Raw genomic sequence first — 26,939 nt, forward strand, 5'->3', positions numbered from 1 at the left:
CTGTGATCAGGGAGAGAGGCTGCAGCTCAGCTCTGTGCACTGACTGTCAGCACAGAATGCAGCTCCTTTCAGCCCAGCACAGACAGGAGCCCAGCACTGCAGCTGATCACTGCAGAGGCTGGCACATCTGATGCTGCTGCCAGGGCACAGACATGAGGGAGATCTGATGCTGCTGCTGCCAGGGCACTGGCATGGGGGAGATCTGGGGGTGCCTCCTGCTCCATGAGCTGCTCACAGTCACCAGGAACATCAGCCTCATAATGGAGAACATAATTACAAGCAGCAGCAGAGGTTTCTGAGAGGGGAGGAGAGACAGACACAGAGAAAGGGGCTGCAAGAGACCTGCCTGTTCTGCACCCCTCTAAGTGGGGAGATCAGGGGGGGAAATCGTCCCTTTTCCCATGTCCTGGGCTTTTTGTAAACTTTACCCTGGAAGCTGCACAATGGGGTACCTTGTCCTCTGGATGGTAGAGCTAAGGGGGGCTGGGCAAGGGGCTTGTCATGCTTTCACTGTGAATAACAAGGACATCTTCTTCCCTGCAGTCCTGCAATAAATAAGCAGCTTCAGATACATCACAGTCCCTGGGGTGGTGGTTTTGGGGGGGTGCCTTGGTCATGGGGTACGCAGACCCCTCATCCAGCAGGGATCTGCTGGGGAACCGAACTTTATTTTTCATCTTCATCTGCGCCTTTGCCCTGGTGACCTTGCTGCAACAGATCCTGTATGGCAGGAACTACATCAAAAGGTAAGTGGCCCATTCATTAACCCATTCTTCCACAGCTAGTCATGCTGCATTAGAGACCGTAGCATAATTCCTGTGACTTTGGGCAAGGTGATCCATTAACCTTTTCATTAACTCTAACCCTGCACCATTGTGGTGGTGAATATTTCTGCAAAGGTCTGCACAAGAGGGGTTAAGAGACCATGTGGCCAATGCAGTCACATTTGTAATGTATCCATGTGTGTGTCCTGTTATGGTAACATGCTGGGGACAATGTATCCTGCACCAGGAGCATGACATAAGTGTGAACAAGCAGGGCTGCACATAGAATCAAGTTTTTAGACTGATAGCACCAAGTTGTGATGGGTGCTAAGAAAAAATGAGCTTATGGGGTTCATCAATTTTTAGGACTGTATTACCTCTGACTAAGCAATATCACCTTGTTCTTTACCACCCCCTCCTCTGTAACAGCTTGCAATAACATAGGGTTTCGCCTGTACATAGAATGAAAATCAAGTTTTTTGACCCATGGCACCAAGTTGTGCTGGGCAGTGGGCACTCAATTGTTAGCTCTGTGTTACCCCTGATGATGCCTTATCACTTTGTTCTGTACCAGTCCTCTTCTATTTAAGTGTCTGAACAGCTTGCAATAATATAGGGTTTCGCCTATACATTAATAATGGTGCAAACTGTGTGTTCTGTACGTAAGGTTTATAATGGGTGCGCACTGTGAGAGTGGGTGGCAGTGCCACTTTGTACTGAACAGCAGATATAATTACGAGTGACTGTAACATTTTCCATACAATCGTGTGCATACTGTGTGGGGTGGGCGGCTCTAAGAGCTCCTGTGTGCATCCCTAGGGGCTTATTCACACGAACAATTTAAGTGTTGTGCCCGAGAGTCTCAGGTGTAACTCGCATTGGACAGCACGCGGACACCCTGCTCGATATGCGGGACACCGCACATTTACATGTACTATTTCCTTTCGAAAATGAAGCAAGAAAAGAACATGATGCAACTTTTCCCCCTATGAATGTTAAAAAATGGCAAGTGTTAATATCACCATCTAAAACAATATGCTTTATGTCCGTCTGATTTCAGTGCGATTCTTTGGGTCCGTAAATTGGACAGGTAAATTGTCCTGAAAATTCGGTCCTGAAAAATTGGAGCCATTTCGAATAACATGATTTATTTCTATACAATTTCAGTCCGATTTTCAAACTGACAAAAGTTGTTCATGTGAATATGCCCTAACACTAGCAGTATCTAAAGAAAGTAGTATAGGGATGAGCGAGTATGCTCACTAAGGCACTACTCGCTCGAGTAATGTGCCTTAGCCGAGTATCTCCCTGCTCGTCCCTGAAGAGTCGGGAGCCGCCGCAGCTGACAGGTGAGTCGCGGCGGGGAGCGGGGGAAAGCGGGCGGGAGAGCGGGCGGGAGAGAGAGATCTCCCCTCCGTTCCTCCCCGCTCTCCCCCGCAGCTCCCCGCCCCGCGGCGGCACCCGAATCTTCAGGGACGAGCCGGGAGATACTCGGCTAAAGCACATTACTCGAGCGAGTAGTGCTTTAGTGAGTATACTCGCTCATCCCTAATGAGGAACTTTCGTACAGTCAGAGTTAAGCAGAGGGGCGTGATTTTGTCCTGTTATGCGGCCGTGATGATCATTGATTTCAATGGTTTCGTTTCCACCATCGGGATTTTTGCACGTCAATACTACATACGAGAAAGATAGGGTAGGACGTATCTTGCAACTTTTTTCAAACTGGCTCGCATTAGTGCAAAGTTTGAATAGTCCGAAAAAACCCGCCAAAATCCCGGTTTATGTGTTTATATGCTCTGTAGCGGCAGGCGTATTAGCGCATGCGCCCATGTGTTTTTGCCCTAATATAAAGGATGACAGAATAGGTTCCTGTATGGATGTATATATGTACACAAAATTTGCAGGCGCAATACACAAAGAATAGAACCCATTGTATCATTGGGTTTACAAACCTTTTTAGTTTTTGCCCTCACTAGGACCTGCTCTATTTTGTGCGCATTTGCGCACCAAAGGTCCCCACAGAAGTCTATTACACAGATGTGCAGCATGTTGCGCAGTTCCGTGAAAAAAGAACACATCTGGTACTCACTAAGCTTAAGAGACATTTACATAGGGTGTGTACGCCTGCGTGCGCAAAAATACAATAAACTGCAGCGATACACGCACATAAAAACCTTGTTCGTAGCACAAATGCGTTGTGCTGAGGTGTGCGTAAAAATGCATACGTGAAGGAGCCCTAACCATAATATAAAATGCTGTTCTATCACCTATACACAATTGCACAGAAGTGTACCGATGATATTACTTATAGCTCTGCATCTTGGTGCGTATTCACACGCTTGATTTTTCTGTGCAAACTTTGGACCAAATAAATCTTTCCGAAATCGCATGAAAATCGAACCAATTGGCGCATTTACGTGGGCTACTTTTTTATTCAGACAAAATTCCAAGTAATTTCAACATGTCCTATTTCAGTGCAATTTTTGTAAGAAAATCAGCCATTCAAGCCTATGTATGTGTTAAAAAAATGGATTGCACTTGCACTTTAGATGCATGTAACGAGGGTGACCATAAATTAAATAAAAAGAAAATCTCAAAGCGTTTTTTTTTTGTACGCAATTCAGAAATGCAGGCAAAAAAAGATGGAAATCCGTACAGAAAAGCTGCAAAAGTGCAAAAGCAAAATCAAGCCAATTTGTTGAAACTAGAGATGAGTGAGCATACTCGCTAAGGCACATTACTCGAGTGAGTAGTGCCTTAGCCGAGTATCTCCCCACTCGTCTCTAAAGATTCGGGGAGCGGCGGGGGAGAGCGGGGAGGAACGGGGGGGGGGGGGGAGATCTCCCTGTCCCTCTCTCCCCCCCGCTCCCCGCCGCAACTCACCTGTCACCCGCGCCGGGTGCAAAAAAAGATTAAGACTGCCTGTCCACAGGCATTGCGGTATCCGCCCGGGAGTAGGAGCCGGCAGACGGATCTCTGCTGTCAGCCTATCTGACAGATAGGCGGACTGCGGAGAATCGCAATAAATTCACAGCATGCTGCAAATTGCCGCCCGCGAGCGGATAATCGCAATGATTCTCCGCTCATGGACAGGGGGAAAGCGCTCTCCATAGTGCTATGGAGAGCTTTCACTGCGTTCCCCGCGGCCGGATTATCGCCACGGGGAACGCAATTCAAACCCGCCAGTGGACAGGCAGCCTAAGTGAACCCTTTGGAATGATCTGGGTTTCTGAATTGATGTGGTAAAGTTGTTATCCAACTCACAACTACACACAAACGCAATCTGACAAATAGTCGTACTGTTCATGTCTTTTATTGAGCACACTAACATCCACAATGCACGGAGATAAAGTTAGTGAACCTCTCTGTTAAAGGGGTTTTCCGGCATTGTACTATCCTCAGGATAGGTCATCAATAGTTAATCGGCAGGGATCTGCTGCTTGTAATCCCCACCAATCAGATATTGAAGAGGTTGCGGTGCTCAGGTAAGCGCCATTGCCTCTTCTCAGGCCTGTGACATCATGTTCATCAGTCACATGGCCTGAGAGCAACTCAGTCCCATTCATGTGAATGTGATTAGGCTACAATACCAGGCGCAGCCACTATACAATGTTTGGCACTGTGATCAGTATAGACCGAAGTAACAGCTGCACTTACCTTTGCACCACTATCCTTTCAATGAACTGATTGGTGGGGATCCCAAATGGCGGATCACATAGACGGTAGAAACTGCCTGCTGACTCAGCAAATAACTTGCTGTTCAACTGTTGAGGCCCCAACCAATCATGACAGCAAGGGGCGCCAAAGCAATGAAGTACCGATTGAGTATGCGTGCTGCTCCTCCATTGATTTCGCTGCGACTGCTGAAGATAGCTGAATTCAAACAGACATCTATGCAGGGCTGTACCATTGAGATGAATGGAGTGGCAACATGCGTGCTTAACCACCGCTCCATTCATTCGGGGATGATCTAGACTCTTGTTCACTGGATACAAGAGGTTGCACCCCCACTGATCAGCACATAATCCCCTATCTTGTGGATAGGGTATATCTAGTAGCAACCCTCTGGTTCTGGAGAAACAAAGATGGCTGCAGCAGCTTCTCTGTCTACCTGATGTGTATAAGTATACATCATTAGTCTAAAACTGCTATGATTAACCAGTGCTGCCCACATGAGCAGTGCTGACCAGTGGGATCAGCGTATAGTGCTTGGGACTTGTTCACACAAGGGACCTAATTTTGCAAAAATTCTGCGCGCAAACAAATTCACAACTAACTCGCAAGAAAATTGTGTGAATACACAATTTTCCACTATCAAGTCCTGAGCTTAATTAGCAGTGAAATTGCCCATTCATACGATTAGTAGCTGCGTGTTACAGAAAAAAGTGCTGTTCCTCCGAGAGGAGAGAGAAATGAAGGAAAGTCCCGGGGTGTTTACCTTCATTGCTGGTGATAGGGGTCAATCATACAGTTCTTCCCAAACAAGAAATGTAATTAACAAAACCTGTATTATCACACTGTAACTGTTTCCATGTCTACTTCAAACAGTTTTGTTGATACCTTTTGTTTAGAAAAGCTTGTTGATTTACAGTTGCCAAAAGTACTTTGTAACCAGGCATCAGGTAACATTTGGAAACGCCTTCTTTACAACTTGCATATAAACTAGCAATGTACAACAATAAACAGAATTCATTCTGATCACTAGACGGTCTTATGTGTAGTGGTTATTATGGTTCTCTATGAGTACTCTATATAATATTTCCTCTTAATTTGGATACAGGCAACATTCGCATTACGGTCTGCGTTCCAGACCCCCACAGTTTATTTGGCGCCCAACGTGGGGCAGAAGCTAACTCCTTACCTGCAGCCGATACCTGACTACACTACCTGCCGACCAGCCGGACGAGAGGCCACGGGACCCCAGATCTACAAAACACCGGTATACGGTAAGCTCTTGACTTACCACTCAAGCTCTGGGCTCTCCTGACTTCAAGTCTCGTGTCGACAGGGGGTGAGTTGCTGTATGTTATATAGGACGCTTCTGCCTGTTATTTACGGTGTTCTTAGTAACCGTGCTAGACGGAAGAACCCTTGTGTGTATATTGCCATGTTGCCTGTAGTAATTGTTGAAATCTGTACGTTGATAGTCTGTGTCATGTTAGCCATAATTTGCTTTTACTGAGTCTGTTATAATATCACCAGAAATCCCCTAAACCCCCCCTTAAGGAGTCCGTAAAACTATTCCAGGACCAGGGACCAGGGGTCCTTAGTTTACTAGGTGATATCAGGTCCTGTTTACTTAGTGATGAATAGTGGGAAATAAAATAAATAGTTATCCTGCCAGTTTCGGACTTGGCAGAAGGGACCGCCAGATTTATCTGAGGAAAGCCGTATGCATCCTCAATGCTGTGTTACAGTGGTAAATCAAGAGGTAAGTCCATAAGAGAAAGGGAAGGGGGAGACGTACGATAAAATATAGAAAGATAGGACTTAGAAAAGCGGGAACCTTTAACTATGAGTTCTGGCAATAGTACGGGAAAAAGCATATGAAAGATATCAGAGACGCCGGTTTAGATAAAGGAACAGACAATATGGGAAACGTACAGGGCAAGTAGTATGCCTATATGGAAATCAGCTAGAGAAATAGTAAAAGACTGCACAGAAAATAGTGAAACACAATTGTTTTATGTGTGTGAAAGAATACAAAATAATAAGCCTCTTGGTGTACATAAACCGCCAGCCATTGTCCATACTGCTGGTAAAGAGGATAAGGTGTGAAGGATGGCTGGGGAGGTTGGCGGATGAGTGTTGGTCCCCATCCCACTTGTTGGGGTCCCAATCAACTACAGTATGAACCTTTTATAGTGTCTAACTCTCTTTAAAGCGTAATTTGAACTAAGTCTTGCTCCTTGCAGCAATATACATTAATAGCGCTGTGAACAGGATTACGCAGAGAGTAATACACTAGTTTGTTTTAAAGGAAAATTTTGATAAACTGATAGTTGAAGAATTTCTTGTGATAATCTGGCATAGTGTGAAAATGTCGCCTTTTAAGAAAATCCGCAATAGTACGAAAATGTCGGTAGCTAAGAACAAAGAAGTGTCCGATGAATTGTTAATTATGCCAGGGTGGAATAAAGCCCCCTATAATATATTGGCCGCTGAGTGGTCGCAGTGTGGTGAATATCAGTATGTGGGTAGAAATGGGCATAAGTTGTATTGTGTTTGTCATTGGGTAGCCTATTCTGAGCGAATCGTGTAAAAACCGCGGTACTAAGAGTTTTTCTTATCTATACATAATTCGCTCATTATTGGAAGTCTGGTGTACAGTAAATACAATCCCAATTTCTACTTCACATACTATCAGTCCGTATAGGAATGAATAAAACCCCCCTTAGTGAGTGTGAATTTGCAGTTTAGAAGATGTTTACAGGCGGTGGAACCAGTTATACAGCTATTTGTCTGGAGAAGTTTCTGTGTTCTATAGAAGATAAGATACATTTCAAAGGGTGGGGAGTACTGGGCTTTAGAAGACCTACTTGTCTTTGCAAAGAAATGTGAATTAAGAATTGGTTATATTTGGCTACATAGGAAGTATGTTGTATTATATATATATATATATATATATATATATATACTGTTCAATAGCTAAAAATAAAATGAGAAAAGAATTCAAGACACAGGTATATAATGTTCTCTCATTGTGGGGTCAGTTTCCTCTTCAACCTTCACCCCCTCCTTCATCTCAATTCCAACCGTCTCCTCCCCCCCCCACCCTATGCCAAGTCATCCACTCCAAGGTCAAACATTGGACTGGAGGGATGGACCTGCTGGCATTGTGGACAACAGAACCCGGATTGGAGAGAGAGCTGCCCTGCTTGCGGAGCTCCTCGGTGCAAACCGGTTATGCCTATGCTCACTAGATCCTAGGCTAGTGAGTGGAAGCATGAGGACAAGAAAGAGATGCAGGGAGCGGAGGGTGATATAGAAGCAGATGTAAAACAGGGAAGGCAGTGGGAACTATAATCTAAAATTATGTGAAAGACTATTGTGGCACAGATTGGGATAAAAATAAACATAAGAGAATTAGTAGAGACGAGGGAAATAAGCAGGGTTGGGAAGTACCGACACTTTTAGACAAGTGAGGAAGTACTGACACTTAAAAAGTAGTAACTGACATGCAAATGTTTTTGTCTTTATGTGTGTGTATTAATGAAGGGCCCGTATGAGAGTTAGATTGTGTTATATGGTGTATACTGTCCGGTGGCTAGAAACTAAATGAGGCAAGAAAGACCAAACACTGAGCCAGACCACAGGGGGTGGGGCTAGGTGATGTAAGGAGATGGGAGGGAAGAACAATAGGAAGAGGTGTTCTTCCACCCTCAACACAGACCAGCCTAGGAGAGAAGTATACGTCTAGTAATTACTAATAATTAATGCTGTTTGAAGTCTGAATGTTTTAGTTGCTTATTAATATCTTAGCTATTGTTTCATAGAGATAAAATTCAGTGTCATAGAAAGGAAGAAAGACGCTGATGAAACAAGAAACTTGTAATGAATTATGTGAATTATACGGTCTTAAAAATAGAGAACATAGGGATTTTAAGATATATATATATATATATATTTTTGCTTTTTGTGTAAATGTCAGTTCTGTGATTGGTTGGACGTCTATATCACTGCTAAATGCTGTTAGTACTGCACTGTCTCTGAAAGAATGTTCTGTAGGAGAGACATGCAAACGACCAGCATCGAAGGAGTGGAGCTAGATAATGTAAAAGTAGGTAATGTTTCATCCTTCTTTTGTCTACAAAGGAGGGGGTGAGGAGCTTGGGCAGTTAGGAAATTTTTTTTCTTCTCAAATTTGATGAGACATTGCAGGCAGGATCAGATTAATAATGAATTTGCTTAAAGAATATCATATTCCAATATGAATACATGTTTGTGGATTATTCTGCCTTGTTGTAATTCATGTCTGTTATTTGTACTAATATCTTACAAGCCTTATCTGCATCCATCAAATTTTCACCGGATGGATCGGTACGGGTTGAGACCTCAAGTGACAGTTCAGAGGAGGTTTTGTAAACTAACTGCTCTCTTGGTAGATCCGGCTCATGTATTTGTCTTGATAGTTACTGCAGAAACTCAGCTTTCCGCAGGTCCTGACAAATAGTAAGTCACCTCCAAGACAAACTCCAATTCCTGAGTCATTGCTTAGCCCAAGGAACTGGATATCTGACATAGGTGATCCAGGTATTGCAGGTCAGCAATTTCTAAATTTTTAATTTTTAATTTTTTTGCTACAAGGTTCTGATCTATTTTAATAGAATACCAGCTTGATTATCTAGCAGTAATTGGTGCAAGGGGTTTCAGGAGTGCCGATTCAGCTGGCAGAAACTGAACCACTAGAGGTAATGTTTAAAGGGTCACGATGCCTCATGCGCTTCCTTGTGCTGGAAAGTCCTGAAAGCATATTGGGAACCGAAATGATGGGATCCTTGGGATCTTGTATCGAATTTCACCCGTCCGGTGAGGCTCGTATACACCCCAGGTCTGAAAGTCACCCGACCTTCGGTCGGATGGCAGCAGACCTAGCGACACCTCTCCCTGTCTTCACTCTTACGCACGCAGAGAAACAAGTTCTTAGTGTCGTTCCTTTGAGCCTTTGGGCTACCAGTCAGACGGACCTCGACAGACTGTCTGTATTTGTTTGTATTTAATTTCAGAGGAAAGCAGTACTGTTGGATAGTGCTGCCACAAGGGGCACAGTATAGCCCAATACCAGTTCACCAGATTCATGAAACTGGTATTAGACGCCTGGCCAATTCGCGAGGGCACCGCCCTCTTGTAATATGTTGATGATTTGTTTTTAATTTACTTTTATGTACTGCTGACAGTTACCTCAATGCATCACTAAGCCTTTTGTGTTTCCTCCATCAGAGTAGAATGGCTGAAAAGCCAGCAAAGAGAAACTTCAGTTCTGCAAGTCTCACGTAGTGTTCTTGGGCCACTGCCTAGGTCCAGGTACTAAGCACCTGACGCCGGAACGCATGAAGGTGGTAAGTGACATGTAACTTCCCACCTCCCATGCCCAGTTGCGTACCTTCTTGGGACTGGTTTCATACTATTGGCAATGGACGCTCTGCCTCCATGACCATGCAGCCTCTGTACGACTGTTTGGGTTCACGGCCATTTGCCCTGACCTCGCAGGCCGAGTCAGCCTTCTATCTGCTGAAAGTACAGGTAACCGGGTGCACTGGGGCTGCCAGACTATGACAACCCTTTCCAAATGTACGTCACTGAGATGGAGGGACACGCCACCGCTGTACTGACACAAAAAGCGACCTGTAGCATACTACAGTGCCCATCTTGACGCGGTGGCTAGAGGGTCTCCATCCTGCGTCCGAGCGGTTCTAGCAGTTCAGGCACTAATGGACAAAAGTTCTGACGTTGTCCTAGATCACACCATGGTGATCTACACCCCACATGACATACATGGTATCCTGACACAGGTAAGCCATAGACATCTGTCCCGTGCTAGACAGATCAAAATGGAACTTGCAGTACACTCTTCATCCAATGTCTCATTTCAACGTTGCACCACTTTGAATCCGGCCACCTTATTACCATTAGGTGACACTGATTCAAATGGGGGAGTAAGTACAGAGGACCAGCTCTTTGCAAATTCTCTGACTAATGATGAAGAGGAGGCCTTTGACGCAGAACACCAGCATGATTGTGACAGCTGGGTTCGCACATGTCACTGACAAACCCCTCCTAAACCCCCACCTTGAAATGTTTGTGGATGGATCTAGATACCTGAATGACAAAGGAAGGCTTGTAACAGGTTTTGAAGTAGTCACACTGAATGAGATACTTGTACAAAAGCCACTGCCGCCATACATGTCAGCGCAGGAACTGAGGCCTGTACGATTGCGAAAAGTACCACTGCCAGCATCTACACTGATTCCAGGTACGCCTTTGGTACTGCACACGATTATGGACCCATCTGGCGGTCCAGGAGCTTTCTCACGGCACAAGGCAAGCCCATTAAGCTATCATGTTGCCAGGACAAGTGGCCATAATAAAGGTTAAAGCACACACGCAGGGGCAGTCACCAGAGAACAAGGGGATAGGGCAGCCAAGGCTGCAGCTCTCCTAGGACAGGACGCAAGACCCCTTGTGCTGTAAGTTGGATCTTGGTCCCACCGCTCTTGTTGATTTGGAATTTGGCGTCCTACGGGACGTAGATGATGTACCAGCGGCTGCCTACACCCACCTCGCCGTCCTAGCTCACGGGAAAGTGCATGCCTCTCGGAATGCCATGGTTTCTGTTATGGACAAGGTATGGTATGCTCCAGGGTTCGACAGGTTGGCAAAGGCATATGTGAAGGCATGTGAAGCGCACACCCAGACCACTGTATCCTATTCAGAGATTACAAATCGATTACATCCAGCTTCCCAAATCAGGCAGGTATGAGTACGTCCTTGTGTGTGTGGACCTGTTCAAAGCCACCGCACAATGTACAGTGGCTAAACTTGTGTCAGAACTTGTATGTAGATTTGGGGTACTAGAGACAATTGAGAGTGACAGAGGTACACAATTTACAGGTTAAGTGATGCGAAAGGTGATGTCAGCCTTGGGGTGGAACAAGCGTTTTACACTCCATACCACCCGCAGAGTTTAACAAAGTTGAAAGAACTAAAATTATATGCTTAAGTTAAAAGAAGTGTTGTTTGGCTCTATGCCAAGATTAGGCCTGTACCATCCACAGGCCCTACAGCAGGGGTGTGATAAGGTTATTGAATATGTAGAAGAACTATGTCGTAAACTGAAAATAACACCCGATCTAGTGTTTTCCCCAATTCCAGACCCTGACAACCTAGAGGGGACTCATTTCTTGCCACCTGGAGATTGGGTGGTCGCAAAAAGACACGTAGTAAAGGCCTTGGACCCAAGGTTTGACGACCATACCAAGTTCTGTTGTCAACGCCTACTTCTGTAAAAGTGGATACATGCCTCCCACTGCAAGAAAGTTCCCGAGCCAGAGGAAAAGTGATGGGTGGGATCCCGGCGTTGTTTGGGTGGGGGAGGTAATGGACATTTTGATTTTGATTTCTGCATTTGTCTTATTGGACTGTCTTCTTATTGGGAAGCACCACTACGAACGATCCACATGGAGAAGCGATGGACTGGATGGGCAAATATTTCCCACACATGTATGCCCAACCTCAGGAGTGGAGAAGACATTTTGCGGACTTGTCTATTATCTGTCCCCACTCCTGTAGAGACTTTTTGAGACATACCCAAAAATACACCCCTTTAAGTGTCTAATATGACGATGACGATATTGATGTTGATAAATCTAAGATTACTGTATTGTGAACTTGATTGACTTGCAATATTTGATATTATGTCTTCATATCTTGATGGACATAGAGTGCACCATTCCTACCTGGGAACCCGGCACCTATGGGTGACAGAACCAGGAGATAATGGTGGCTCTGATGTCCAAATGGGGGAATGATAGGGGTCAATCAATATTTTTAATAACCTAATATAAGAAAGATAAGGAAACAGTGTAATAAATGTGACATTAGTTATTTGGTTATATAATGTTATGTATTATATGTAAAACATTCCGGAAGTTGCTAGTAGAATTTGGATATAGAATCATATGTAAAAAGGTATATTCAAGCGTTTATTTGAATATTGATTTTAAAATACTAAATGTATGACTAATTAGATTTTATTCAGTTATCTTACTGAATACCAACTTACCAACTTTGTGCTGACTTCCGAGTAGGTGGCTGAACCAGTTTTGTCTATGTGAAAACTAGAAACAATGTCCCCTCTTTTGATGTGCAAATTGCTGATGAACTTTGAAGATTACAGTTCTTCCCAAACAAGAAATGTAATTAACAAAACCTGTATTATCACACTGTAACTGTTTCCATGTCTACTTCAAACAGTTTTGTTGATACCTTTTGTTTAGAAAAGCTTGTTGATTTACAGTTGCCAAAAGTACTTTGTAACCAGGCATCAGGTAACATTTGGAAACGCCTTCTTTACAACTTGCATATAAACTAGCAATGTACAACAATAAACAGAATTCATTCTGATCACTAGACGGTCTTATGTGTAGTGGTTATTATGGTTCTCTATGAGTACTCTATATAATATTTCCTCTTAATTTGGATACAGGCAACATTCGCATTACGGTCTGCGTTCCAGACCCCCACACTGGGGATTCCCTTCATCTCAGCGGGGATGGAGGGATTACCCTTTAGGAGAGATGAAGGTATATCCCCATAGCGGGAAGAAAGAGAGAGGCCCCCACAGGGCAGAAGGAGGAATATCCCCACTGCAGGGATGGAAGGATTCACTTGCAGGGGGAAAGGAGGGATTCTCTTGTAGCGGGGAGAGATGGGTTTCCTCCAGCTCTCCTGCAGGGGAATCCCTCTCTCCTCACCATGGGGAAATCCCTCCAGCTCCCGGGCTCGCATAGTCTCCCATAGGAGTCTATGGAGGCTTCTGCGATTTTATGCCAGAAAATTGCAGTTTCTGAATTCTGCTGCTGGTGTCCTATCTTTTTCTTGATTTTTTGATGTGGCTACAAGTCGTTCATCTGAAGATTTCCATAGGAGACCATTAATTCTATTAGCCGCAATTTTTTGATGCATGTAACGTGCGATAAAATGCCAGCCCAAAATGGCGACCATCTGAAGCATTGGATTCCAATGCATTTGTTCAGATGGGCGATTTTCCGGTGCTTTTACGCTGGCCAGAAAAGATAGGTCTTGGCCTATCTTGTCCAGCAGCTTACACAGCTAAAGTCTCTCTCCCTCCCCTTGCCGGCAGCGCCATATTCTGGGGAGGGAGTTTAGCACGAATAGCTCTGATAAACCGCCGACTTGCCTCCTCCCCGGCAAGGGGCAGAGAGGGGGAGGGAGTTTAGCAGAGCTGAACTTTCTACCCCCGGCCTACGGTATTCCGGGCTGTTGCGTGTACACGCCGCACTCGACCTTCTGAATGTCCGAGAAAACAGGAGATGCAGCGGCGACTTGGTCATGGCTGCCTCTCATTCATGCGATTTTTAGCCAAAACTCACAGCGTTCGTGTGAAAGAGCCCTTAGCTACAGAAAATGGTCCACGTGAAAGAGACCTAAATGTAGCTGATTCTATCTGTGACTGCTTCCAAAGAGCCACCCAGCTGCAGGCCCCCCACATGCGGTACGAGCCTCACCTGGACCAGCTCTGTCCCCCGGGTGTTAATACTGCGCATTCAGCACACTTGTGCGGACGGAGATTCCTCGTATCCTCCTACAACCGCTTTAGGCTCATTTAGCAGAATAAAACATGTCATTTTTCAGATTTTTATATTTTTTTTTCATTCTTTTTCTGGATTGATAATCTCTTTTGTCAACTAAATTGAGCTCCCACTAAGCTGGTTCAGCTGTAGATTGAAGCACGTGGAAAGCAGCTTCCTCACAATCCCGCAGTCTTCAGTCTGGACTAAGCATAGGACGACATGGTGAAAACCATCATGTAATTAGCGCTGGGGCACATTAATATATATAAAAAATGGAGATTAATTATATCACATATATAGGTGCGTAAGAGACTTGGGTGCAACTTGCGCTTACAACCATGAGGTTCGTATTGTATTTGTGTAGCCTCGTTGGCTGGAAGAGGCCCGTGTGCTGTTCATGGAATTACAGAAATATGCTGGTGGCCAAATGCAGCTGCAAATACAATATAATGTAGGAAGGAAGTCTTTAGTCTCCAGCGTTCCATCTACGGCGTGCTTGTGACGCACTGCGACCCCTCCTTGGCAGGGATGACGTCACATGCATGCACCATCCTCAGTGCAGTGCGCCGTACGTGGAGCACATGACGTCTTCAGCAGACGGAGCAGGGGACGTCCATCAATATAGAAGGGAGCGTTTTTAATGGAAAAGGGGGGGGGGGAGAGAGACCGCTGACAGAAGGGTGGTCCAAGGCTAATTAACATATGGTCACAGTGCGCAGAGGTAATGGTATCGTTCTAACCATCATTCAGTTGCGCATACGTTGATATATTGAGTTTGCGTGTCACACAAATGTATTTGCGCACAGTCAATTGATTCCAATGGGTTGGTTCACATAAGCATATTTTCCGTGTACATTTGGTTTGCGCAAAAAAAGTTTGCAGCCTGCTCTATTGTCCTGCACAGGGAAAGAGCACGTTAAACTAATTACATTGACAGCCCACTTCAATGAATGGGAGAATGGTAAAACATGCACATATATGCAACACCTATTGGGTAAATGCACGCATTATGCGCTTACGTCCATGTGACACTGACCTTATAGGCAAAAATGAGCTGACAACCTTCCTTTAAAGGGTTTTCCTATATTTCTGAAACAGCACCTCTCTTATCTATAGGCTGCTGCTTAGTCCAGTGATGTAGAATGGGGCTAGGCTGCAATACAAAACAGCCCATTGAAAAGAGTGGCGCTGTTTTGGGGGAAAAAAATGCATATCCTTATTTTTAAACATGGAAAACCCCTTTAAAGGGAACCAATCACCATTGAAGAGCACCATTACCTTTAAAGAGATGAGGGAGAGTGGGGATGTATTTTTTACCTGCTCTCTCGTTCCCATGGTGAAGTCTTTGTTCGGTCTCAAAATCTGATTCTTTTCAGACTACTGTGTGTAGAAGTCTATGGATGACCCATCCTATTCCTAGCGCTCGTGCAGAGCATTTAAACAGGCAGGTCACCGCTTAAGTATCGCTCGCTTCTCGCTCAGAACATACAGAACATTATCTGTGTGTAGTGTTACTATCCTGACTTATCTAGGCCTCTAGCTGTACAATAAAGACTTCAATAACGCTCCTCACTTTCTAATGACAATGAGATGACTCTGCTCATTGTGTCTGAATCTATACAGCAAAGTTGACAGGTAGGTTGCAGAAAACAGGAAGTGTTTATTGTGCTGCTTTAGTGGCCAATATGAAAACTGCAATATTTCAGGATTCATTTATGTGAATAGTTACAAAAAATAGCACTCATTTTTAGAATAATAGCCTGATTTAAGTAATATGTCATTTTCATGGTTCCCTTTAATGAATAAATTTGTAGCCCTGCTGTTCACGGGCAGTTGCTTGAAGATGATCGACTGTTTTGTAGCAGTTCTCACCACGGCGGACAGTCTAGACACAGAATTTCCATGCCGTGACCACTAGGAGAGCCACATTTTAATTCTTGTTAAAGGGCCCCCTCGTTTATTGTACTGCACAATGAAGAAATCCATAAATCTGTCATGTCATCACTACCATCTGTCGTAAGGAAATGAAACATGAGTTCTGGATTCTGTGATCCGGGAGCCGTCAGGATGTTGAGGTTTTGAACATTCAGCATTTTTTCGGAGTAAATTACTAGTTTTCCCTCTGTTGAATTATAGACGGGATCTGAGCGTGCCATTAGCTTCTATCTAGACGTGGTTTGTGTTTGGGAAGTTCCAGGCACGGGGCACAAAATCTGAAAACAATTTAAAAAATCATAGAATGTGTCAGTCACTTGTCGTCCTCTTTTATGAATCTTCACACAAAGCTTCTCTTTTCCACGCCGGGCTCCTGTGAAAAGGACATTTGTTTCCTTTGCTAGAGCTTTTGGAATCCGATTTTTCAACTTTTTGACAAAATATTTCCCTTAATTCTTAGAGATCGGAATTAGAAGTGGATGTCAGCCCTGATTACGTCATGACGGGAACCTCAGTTCTGGTATAGAAGCACTAAAAGATGGATTTTAGATTTTTTTTCATTGAATAGTGTAGTAATTGCTTCTGAAAACCCATTACGGCCTGCCATAGAAGGGAAGCCCCTTGCTTAGGACTTCCCTCTAGCACAATGGTGGTCAGTGATGGACTTACCCTCTTAGGAGCCATAGCAGTTTCTTTGGGGCCGCTGTTCCAGCGGGGCTGTCCAGGACATCATATGCGGCAGAAGTGGCACAACACTGTACATAAAGTTACCAAGCGTTCCCAGGGTCGAAGCGGGATAAATAGGTGTTGTCAGGGGCAGGGCTTATCACAGCATATGATTTTACCTCAGTCGTTATAAAATGTACCAGGGCGTTTAAAAGAAGTCAGGGAGCCAATTGTGCATCATTTCCCCATCTAAAAACAGGCAAAATCTGGATCATTGGTGCGGATTTTGACTGGAAATCAGGCGCATACCTGCAGCTGATTCCACACTATGCAGCACTCCCCCTCCCCTTCTCCATAGGCTTCCCATTGTCAGCACTCCCCGGCTTCCAGGTCACAGCGACCTGGTCATGTGAAGCCACTACATGTCGCTGGGAACTGCAAGCCGGGAAGCACTGACAGTGTGAAACCTATGGAGGAGGGGGAGCGCCGCACGGTGTGAAATCAGCTGTGGATACGCACCAATGATCCGGATTTTGACTGTTTTTGGATGTGAAAATGCTGTGGAATTTGCAGAAGAAATTTCCACTGTGGACATTCCACAGCATTTTTGCCATGTGTAAACATATCCTAAGTCAGCTTGAGATATGCTGCCACGTGTAGAGTGGCCCCAGTAGTAATAGTGACCTCTACAATGGCCCCAGTAGTAATAGTGTTTCCGACACTGACCTCAATAGTAATAGTGTCCCCCACAGTGGCCTTAGTAGTAATAGTGTCCCCCACAGTAGCCTTAGTAGTAATAGTGTCCCCCACAGTAGCCTCAGTAGTAATAGGGACCCCCGCCAGTGGCCTCAGTAGCAATAGTGACTCCCACAGTAGCCCCAGTAGTAATTGTGACCCCCCCCTTCCCCACAGTAGCCCCCGTAGTAAAAGTGACCCCCACAGTGGCCTCATTGGTAATACTATTAATACTAAGGCTGATATAGGGGAAGCCATTACCAGTAGTGTCCCCTATATCGACTCCAGTAGTAACTGTAACCCCCCACAGTAGCTCCAGTACTAATAGAGCCCCCCTGAAACCCATATGCTCACCCTTTCCCTGGTCTTCAGAGCGCCACTGCTCCTCTTCTCAGCGTTGCTGCAGGTGGAAGTGCGTGAACCTGCAGCAGCACTTACTTTCTTCTCCTCTGCTTTTGCGGAATCAAAGAGGAGAGGATGAAGATCCCGGATGCACACACTGCCGTCATTGTGTGCATCTGTCCGTGACGCAGCTAGGTGATTACTAGCTGAGGAGCTGCGGCACCCTGGTTGGTAATTACTTTAATGGTGACTCGACGTCCCAAAAGCGGGACAAATGGGTGTTTAGCTCGGTTCCCAGGGGAAAGCGGGATACAGGGTCCCAAAGTGGGACTGTCTGCTCTAGGGTGTATTCACATTTTGGCATGGATCTGCACCAAAATTCATGTCACATTTTGAGTCAAAAGCAACATAATTGTTGCGGATTTAAATGCGAATGTTTCACCCTTTCAGCTGAAGGGGTGAAGTCTGCTGCAAATTCACATCAATATCTGCTCCAGTGGTGCGTATTTCTACTCGGAATGTGATATGGATTTTGGTCTGCATCAAAAAATCTGCATCAAATCTGCTTCATGTAAACACATGCTGAAAGGGGTTGTACCAAGATTTTAAGTTATCCGCTATCCACAGGATAGGGGATAATCTGATGATTGGTGGGGCTCTCACCACTGAAACTCAGGAGAACAGGACTCCTGGAAACTTTAGGGACGTAGGCAAATATCAGTAAGGGCAGTCTTACTGCACCCACGCAAAATCTGCACCCGCAAGGCGCAGCAAATAGAATCCATTGACTTCAATCGGTTCCTGCACATGTGTTTTTTTTCCAGGCGCATTTCGTGCGTGGAGAAAAAAATGCGACATATTCTCTTTTTTCCGGCCGCAATTAGGCACCCAAGGCCCCCATAGGCACAAAATTGTGCATGGAACTGCACAATTTCACGGGACTAAACGATAGCACCTGAGCCAACAAGGTCAGCTGATCTGCCTACAGAGCCAGTTCTCCCACTTACCGAATCAGCTGACCTGCTTATTGAGTCAGCTGACCCACATACTAAGTAGGCTGTCCTGCCTTCTCAAATAAGGAGCTGCTGGGACCATGCCAATGTGAGCGGTCCCGTCAGCGCAATAAATTACAGTAGAATGCGCCGATATGGGTGCAATAGCCTGTGATCATGCACCCTGCTTAGCGCATATATGCCTCTCAATAGTGAGCATATATGTGCTTACTATCATGTGAGGCCGCCCTATGGGTGCATTCACATGGCCGAGTGTGATATCGGTGCAAGAAATTCGTAAAGAAATTGTACTCTTAGGTCTCCTTCACATGTATGTATGTGCAAAAGCACACGCTTCAGCGCAATGTAATTACAATACAATTCCACAAAAATAAGACCTACTACTCAGCCCTACCCTAAATTTCGGGGGAGAAGGTGGGCTTGAAATATAAGCCCTACCCCGAAAATAAGCCCTAGCTACACTACATGAAAAAAACAATACAATACTCACCTAGCAGGCGCCAGGTAAGTCCCACTGGTCTCCACAGTTCCGGCAGCCTTGCTTCCAGTTCTCAGCATCGACGGAAGAACGCTTGCTGGTAACGGGGTTTGTAAACCCCGCCTCCAGCAAGCAATTGCTCTGATTGGTTCTCAAGCGCCCCGGCTCAGCCAATCACTGCAGCACTCAATCAACCAATCACAGCCATTGCATTGAATGCCAATCAAAACCATTGTGTTTAAATAATGGTTAGAATTCCACCTTTGTTGAACATAGTTCATAAAACACATCACCACACAGAAAAACCTAAAAACATTAAAAAACACACGTGCGGCCAGAATTATTATCATCATTTGAGTGCTGGCATATGTTTGCTTGCTTCTTGCTCTCTCTGTATGTACCGTGCATTGGCACGCCCATTGAGCATGCATTTGCACACCTTCCATGGGAATCTTTGCTGCACAGGACAAGAGAGTATTTCCTATTTTTTTGCATGCGCACGAAATGTGCCCCCCAAAACAGGAAATGTCTACAAACCCATTGATATAAATTTTCTGAGTCGTTTTTTTATTCTATTTTCCCTGCACTATTATGTGGGCGGCCATCTTGCCTGAACTGTTCTTAACAATAGTTCAAAGTTTGGTTTACTGGAGCCACATGCATCATAAGAACCTGGTGATCTAGTGATAACTCCCAGACTTCAATGGGAGTGTGTTGTGAGCATCCTCTGTGACCTATACAGGGAGGGGGAGGAGGTGAGCTGTGATCATCACCTGTTGTCAATCATGGATCCTGTGTTATCTATATATTTAACATATAAACTTGATTTAAACAATAGGTCTTTTTTAGATGACACTTTCCCTTTAAGTTCCTGACGTGACCGAATGTGCATATTTAGATAGTTCTACGGGTTGCATGCTTTACAAAACCTCCATGTAAAACAGAGAAATTTTAATATACACTTTAAGATTATTTTTTAAGGAATTTTCTAGTACTTCATTGAACTCAATGTGAGTTGCGCCTGCATTTACTAACCCGGGCCGCAGCAATGTGGAAGGAGCTGTCGGCTTCCAGCTCTGTCCTCACTGGCAGCAGAGAATGATCAGCTGATGGATGGGGATCCAGAGTAGCGTACCCCCATCCATCAGCTGATTGCCTGTCCAGAGGATAGGTCATCAGTTGAAAAAAGGCAGAAAAGCCCTTAGAAGTCACAGAATAGTCCCTTTAATATCAATGGCCTATTCTTAGCAAAGGCTAGCAATATTTAGTCAGTAGGGATCTGTCTCCTGGCATCTCCACTGATCAGCTGGGAAGGGGACACTTTTTATTCCAGTGAGATCCATGTTCCCTTTATTATATACCCAGGCATAGTGCCATACTTATCATTGTGGTTGTGTCTGGTACTCCAGCTCAGTTCCTTTCTCATGGGGGTTCCAAGAAATAGACACCCACTAATTAAGAAGAAAGAATTGAATGTAGACCATTGTTATTAAATCAGCCAATAGATCCAGGGTCCAAATTTTGTCCAGGAACTCAAGGCTGGAGTTCTATTATTCGCAGTCCTTCCTCAGAAACATTGTCCCTTTTTACCAGTTACCATTTTTAGTCTTCCAAGACGCCACTGCAGTCTTCTGACTATCTAATGCAATTGCACATTGGTAGAGCGTTAAGGCCCATTTACATGCAACAATTATTGCTCAAAATTAGTTCAAACGACCGAAAATGAGCCATAATTGTTACATGTAAACGCGAGCATCATGCACTTTTCACCTGAACGATGATTTTAAGGTGAACTTAAAATCCATCGTTTAGCCACAGAGAGATAAAGTATCTGTCAATAGACCACGTGCTGTTATCTCCACGGAGGTCAAGGGATTACATTGTAAGCTGCCGAAAGCCCAGACGAAAACAATGCAGCTGTGTACACAGCTGGGCGTGGGATTAATCACATGCTGGGCTCTGTGAACAGCTCTTGAAGGCCCTTTTACATGCAAATGAAGATGATAATGTCCATTAACACATTATGCAAAAAGATCGCAAAAACTTTAAATCTTTCAATCCTTTGAAAGATTCTTTACGTGTAAATGGGCCTTTAGACTACAGAATCACTACACCTGCCCTCTGATTGACCGATGCTGTTCATGTGACCTGCGCTGACCAATCAGAGAGCTATGGAAAGTGCCTAGGACTACCAATGCATAGTGTGCAATAAGTAGGTAGACGATTACAGTGAACATCTTGGAGGACCGGACATGGCACCCGGGAACCTGCAGATCCGAGGCACAATGGTATAGAGGACGGAGGGCTGGTAATATCTCAAACCCTTCAGCACCATTGGTATCGGTACAAAATGTTGTCCTTTGAGCAGAGAGGTGCTTTAAAGTCCAGGAAACTCCCTTTAACTGTAGATCTTGATAGTCCGTAGGGAATTGCTCTGTATTTGACTGTCAGCGGTTGCACTCAAACATATTAATATTTCAGGTTCTGGCAGTGATTTGTATACGTTGATGTGGTTGTCCTCGCAGTCCCCTGTGGTGTTGAAAGAGTGAAATATTTCGTGAGAATAAATGTAATGATTTTTACTGGACAGAACAATACGGGAACACAATGTAAACTGCTTCCTTTTCTTACTAGAGGGCTGCAGTTTAGCTGGCAGAGCGGAGAGGAGATGGGGAATTGGACGGGGATCTTTAATTTCACGGATGACGGAGCAGTGAAGACGGGCAGTGACGCAGGCGCCAGGTACAAACTCACACGGAATGACAATACACAGCAATATACAGTATGACAGACTGCTGCTCCTGAGAGTCAGTATTAATACACAACACAACACTGTACAGCCTCACATAACCTAAAGAACAATTCCAGTCATGTATGAAGTCACCTAACTGTACTGAGCAATGTTCTTATACAAGGGGGGGGGGGGGGGGGCAGTATTATAGTAGTTAAATTCTTGTACACAGCGGGCAGTATTATAGTAGTTATATTGTTGTATATAGGGGCAGTAGTATAGTAGTTATATTCTTGTACATAGGGGCAGTAGTATAGTAGTTATATTCTTGTACATAGGGGCAGTAGTATAGTAGTTATATTCTTGTACATAGGAGGCAGTATTATAGTAGTTATATTCTTGTACATAGGAGGCAGTATTACAGTAGTTATATTCTTGTACATAGGGGCAGTATTATAGTAGTTATATTCTTGTACATATGGGACAGTATTATTGTAGTTATATTCTTGAACATAGGAGGCAGTATTATAGTCGATATATTTTTGTACATAGGAGGCAGTATTATAGTAGTTATATTCTTGTACATAGGAGGCAGTATTATAGTAGTTATATTCTTGTACATAGGGGATAGTATTATAGTAGTTATATTCTTGTACATAGGAGGCAGTATTATAGTAGTTATATTATTTTACATAGGAGGCAGTATTATAGTAGTTATATTCTGGTACATAGGGGGCAGTATTATAGTAGTTATATTCTGGTACATAGGAGGCAGTATAGTAGTAGTTATATTGTTTTATATAGGGACAGTATTATAGTAGTTATATTCTTGTACATAGGAGCAGTATTATAGTAGTTATATTCTTGTACATAGTAGGCAATATTCTAGTAGTTATATTCTTGTACATAGGAGCAGTATTATAGTAGTTATATTCTTGTACATAGGAGGCAGTATTATAGTAGTTATATTCTTGTACATAGGGGACAGTATTATAGTAGTTACATTCTTGTACATAGTAGGCAGTATTATAGTAGTTATATTCTTGTACATAGGGGGCAGTATTATAGCAGTTATATTCTTGTACACAGGGGGCAGTATTATAGTAGTTATATTCTTGTACATAGGAGGCAGTATTATAGTAGTTATATTATTTTACATAGGAGGCAGTATTATAGTAGTTATATTCTGGTACATAGGGGGCAGTATTATAGTAGTTATATTCTGGTACATAGGAGGCAGTATTATAGTAGTTATATTCTCGAACATAAGGGGCAGTATTATAGTACTTATATTCTTGAACATAAGGGGCAGTATTATAGTAGTTATATTCTTGTACATAGGAGCAGTATTATACTAGTTATATTCTTGTACATAGGGGGCAGTATTATACTAGTTATATTCTTGTACATAGGGGGCAGTATTATAGTAGTTATATTCTTAGACATAGGAGGCAGTGTTATAGTAGTTATATTCTTGTACATAGGAGGCAGTATTATAGTAGTTATATTATTTTACATAGGAGGCAGTATTATAGTAGTTATATTCTTTACATAGAGGGCAGTATTATAGTAGTTATATTCTTGTACATAGGAGCAGTATTATAGTAGTTATATTGTTTTATATAGGGACAGTTATATAGTAGTCTTCAATATGAGAAGTTACAGTTCCTTAAAGGGGTTGTCTCGAGGAAGCAGTGAATTTTTTTTTTTGCCCAATCCCCCTAATTAAACATACATTACTAAGCCCCCCTGTAAATGACTTTTCTAGCTGGTTTGTACTTACAGTTCCAGCGTTTCAGCAACTTATAAAAATTTTCCCAAGATGGCCGCCGGCTTTTTTCCCGTCGCTTGCTGTAGCCCGACGTGCGCGCTCCCGAGACGCTACCAGCTATGTCTCCCTGACAACCAGACGCCCCGCAGCCGCCGACCGGACCCACCGCAGCCGCCGACCACGGCACACAGTCACCCACCGCCAGGCAGCAGGTAACCGGCGCTAGACCCCTGACAACAGACGAAGGCCCCCCCGGCCCAGCGGCAGCCCCCCCCCCGGCCCAGCGGCAGCCCCCCCCCCGGCAAAGCGGCAGCCCCCCCGGCCCAGCGGCAGCCCCCCCGGCAAAGCTGCAGACCCTCCCGGCCCAGCGGCAGACCCTCCCGGCCCAGCGGCAGACCCTCCCGGCCCAGCGGCAGACCCTCCCGGCCCAGCGGCAGACCCTCCCGGCCCAGCGGCAGACCCTCCCGGCCCAGCGGCAGACCCTCCCGGCCCAGCGGCAGACCCCCCGGCCCAGCGGCAGACCCCCCCGGCAAAGCGGCAGCCCCCCGGCAAAGCGGCAGCCCCCCCGGCCCATCACTTACGTGGGCGGCAGGACGGCGGGACAGCTGGGCGGCTTCTCGGGGCGGCTGGGCGGCTTCTCGGGTCGGCTGGGCGGCTCAAGTTTCTGCACCTTCCTCTAAGAGAGGATGGTACAGAATGGCCGCTCCAGCGCGCCCCGGAGAAGTGACAGCTCGTCTGCGCATGCGCAGAAGAGCTGTAGCGGCTAGCAGGCTGAAGCGGCTCGTGCTCAGAGCAGAAGACCGGACTGCGCAAGCGCGTCTAAAAAAGCAAGCTGCCAGCGAATTTAGACGGAACCATGGAGACGAGGACGCTAGCAACGGAGCAGGTAAGTGAATAACTTCTGTATGGCTCATATTTAATGCACAATGTATATTACAAAGTGCATTAATATGGCCATACAGAAGTGTATAACCCCACTTGATTTCGCGAGACAACCCCTTTAATTACATAGAAGATGCATGAACATTGACTGTTTAGTATTTAGAAAATGTTTAATTGTTTCATTAATGAAAGTTATCTTAAATATTTTATATCTTACTGAATGTATCAGCTGAAATCTAGAGATAGTGTTTAAAGGTAATGTCTCTTGTATGTTATTTTGGGTTCATTGCTTAGCTGTTAGTAGGTCTGTAGAAGTGAAATAATGTGTTTTTTTTTGGTGAAGCTACTGATTGTCACACACTTCTGTATTGTCTGCATACACAGTGTAGCACAACGCTGCATGCAGAGATCTAGATCTCTAGCAGTATGATAGAACTCTTATCTATCATTAAATCCACTGCATTTTAATGAAATGATGAAATTACTCTCCTTATTTGTCGCATTCTATACAGCAAATTGGATAAGTAAGCTACAGAAAACAGGAAGTGTCATTGTATTTAATCTGATATATTTGCTGGTGTGAAATGGCAATATTTCACAATTTTTCATGTGGATATGAAGAAAAAAGCACAACCGCAAAAAGAAAATAAAGTGATATATATATATATATATATATATATATATATATCATAAAAACCTGATTTAAATAATTTGTGTTTTTCTGATAATACATTCCCTTAAAATTGTTTTGCTATATTCTGATTATTTTTCTTTAATCTTCCGGATTTGTTTTTCTATCCTACAGCCACCTTCAGCCCTAGTGGTACCTTTCCACCTACCAATTTGCCATCTGCCCATTCCCCATGAACTCCTGTGTGATTTCTCTGCACACTAAGCTAGAGACAATCCCGGGTGGATTTTGCTGTATCTAATAATAGTGAGTGTAAAATTTATCACAGCAGCTCCTTATGTCGTCCAAACACCTTAACAAGTGAGAGGAACACCTCAGCTTGTTATTCTGCCAGATACCAGTCATAATTCTGTTCTTCCTTTTATTTTTCTTCCTTTTTAGGTCTCTTTCTAGTTATGGAAAAGAAGTCTGCTTACAAAAATGCTGGACATGATCAAAATCAGTAATCAGTATTAAACAGTAGTTCCACCTAAAAATCATGTTCGCACTACAAACATAAACACTATAACACTACCCCTTATGTACAAGAATATAACTACTATAATCAGGGGTGTAGCTAAAGGCTCATGGGCCCGAGTGCAAAAGTTTATCTTGGGGCCCTCTAACGTCTCTTAACCCTTTAATGCAGAGGTGTAACTGAAGCTCCTGGGCCCCAATACAAAACCTGTAACAGGGTCCCCAACTATAATCCTTTATTCATAGTACTGGGCTCCCTATATGGAGAAGAAAGACCTTATGGGCCCCCTAAGGCTCCTGGGCCCGGGTGCAACTGCATACCCTACATCCTCTATAGTTACGCCAGTTACGCTATGTATGACGTTAGATCATGCAGCGATCTTCCTCCATACATCGTGGGCACCGGCTGTTTCTTACAGCCGCGTAGCTCATCGGAGCTGTTAACCCTTTAAATTCTGCTGTCAATTCTGACAGTGGCATTTAAATCCCCCAAACGATGTTTGGGGGTCCCGTATGGCCACCCCCGCGATGAGATAGCAGGGAGACCTGAGGGTGTCATGGCAGCCAGGGGCTTTTGAAAGGTCCCAGGACTGTCATGGCAGAATGCATATGAGGTGGCTTGATAGAATGCCTGCCCAATCGCAGTATGTTGTAATGCTATGGCATTACATCATACTGCAGGAGCGATTAAAGCACCTCAAGTTGTTCTCCTCTCTGGGTACTAAAAAAAAGTAAAAATAAGAACAATAAGATTTTACTAATCATTAAAAAAAGTAATAAAATACAGATTTAAAATAAAATAATCTAAATAATAAAACAAAAATACATATTTGGTATCGCTTCGTCTGTAAAAATCCAATCTTTCAAAGTATCGCATTATTTACCCCACACAATAAACGTCGTCAGAAAAAAAAAGAACCCCAGAAACGCGCTTTTTTGGTCTCCCTGTCTTCAAAAAAATGCAATAAAAAGCAATCAAAAACTCATATTTATTCCAACACAAACTTCAGGATGTCCCACAAGAAATGAGCCATCGCACAACTATTGTGCGGTAGAAAATAATTGTAAAAATTTAAATATCTTTGAAAAAAAATACAAGTAGTACAGCAAAAAAAAGAACTACACAAGTATGGTATCGTAGTAATCGTATTGACCCATAGAA

The 26,939-nt window shown here is 44.1% G+C and overlaps 1 protein-coding gene across 1 annotated transcript in view; it reads left to right on the forward strand.

Annotated features, from left to right (window-relative positions):
* Window positions 1-579: 579 nt before the first annotated feature.
* Window positions 580-26,939, forward strand: part of ST8SIA5 (ST8 alpha-N-acetyl-neuraminide alpha-2,8-sialyltransferase 5) — a 66,468-nt gene continuing 40,108 nt past the window's right edge. The window contains exons 1-2 of the mRNA XM_066601844.1: window positions 580-746; window positions 21,881-21,988. Of these exons, the coding sequence (XP_066457941.1) occupies window positions 616-746; window positions 21,881-21,988 (239 nt within the window). The 5' untranslated portion in view covers window positions 580-615. The remainder of the gene's footprint in view (window positions 747-21,880; window positions 21,989-26,939) is intronic.

Source organism: Eleutherodactylus coqui, chromosome 5 (assembly GCF_035609145.1).
Source record: "Eleutherodactylus coqui strain aEleCoq1 chromosome 5, aEleCoq1.hap1, whole genome shotgun sequence".
Taxonomy (NCBI): Eukaryota; Metazoa; Chordata; class Amphibia; order Anura; family Eleutherodactylidae; genus Eleutherodactylus; species Eleutherodactylus coqui.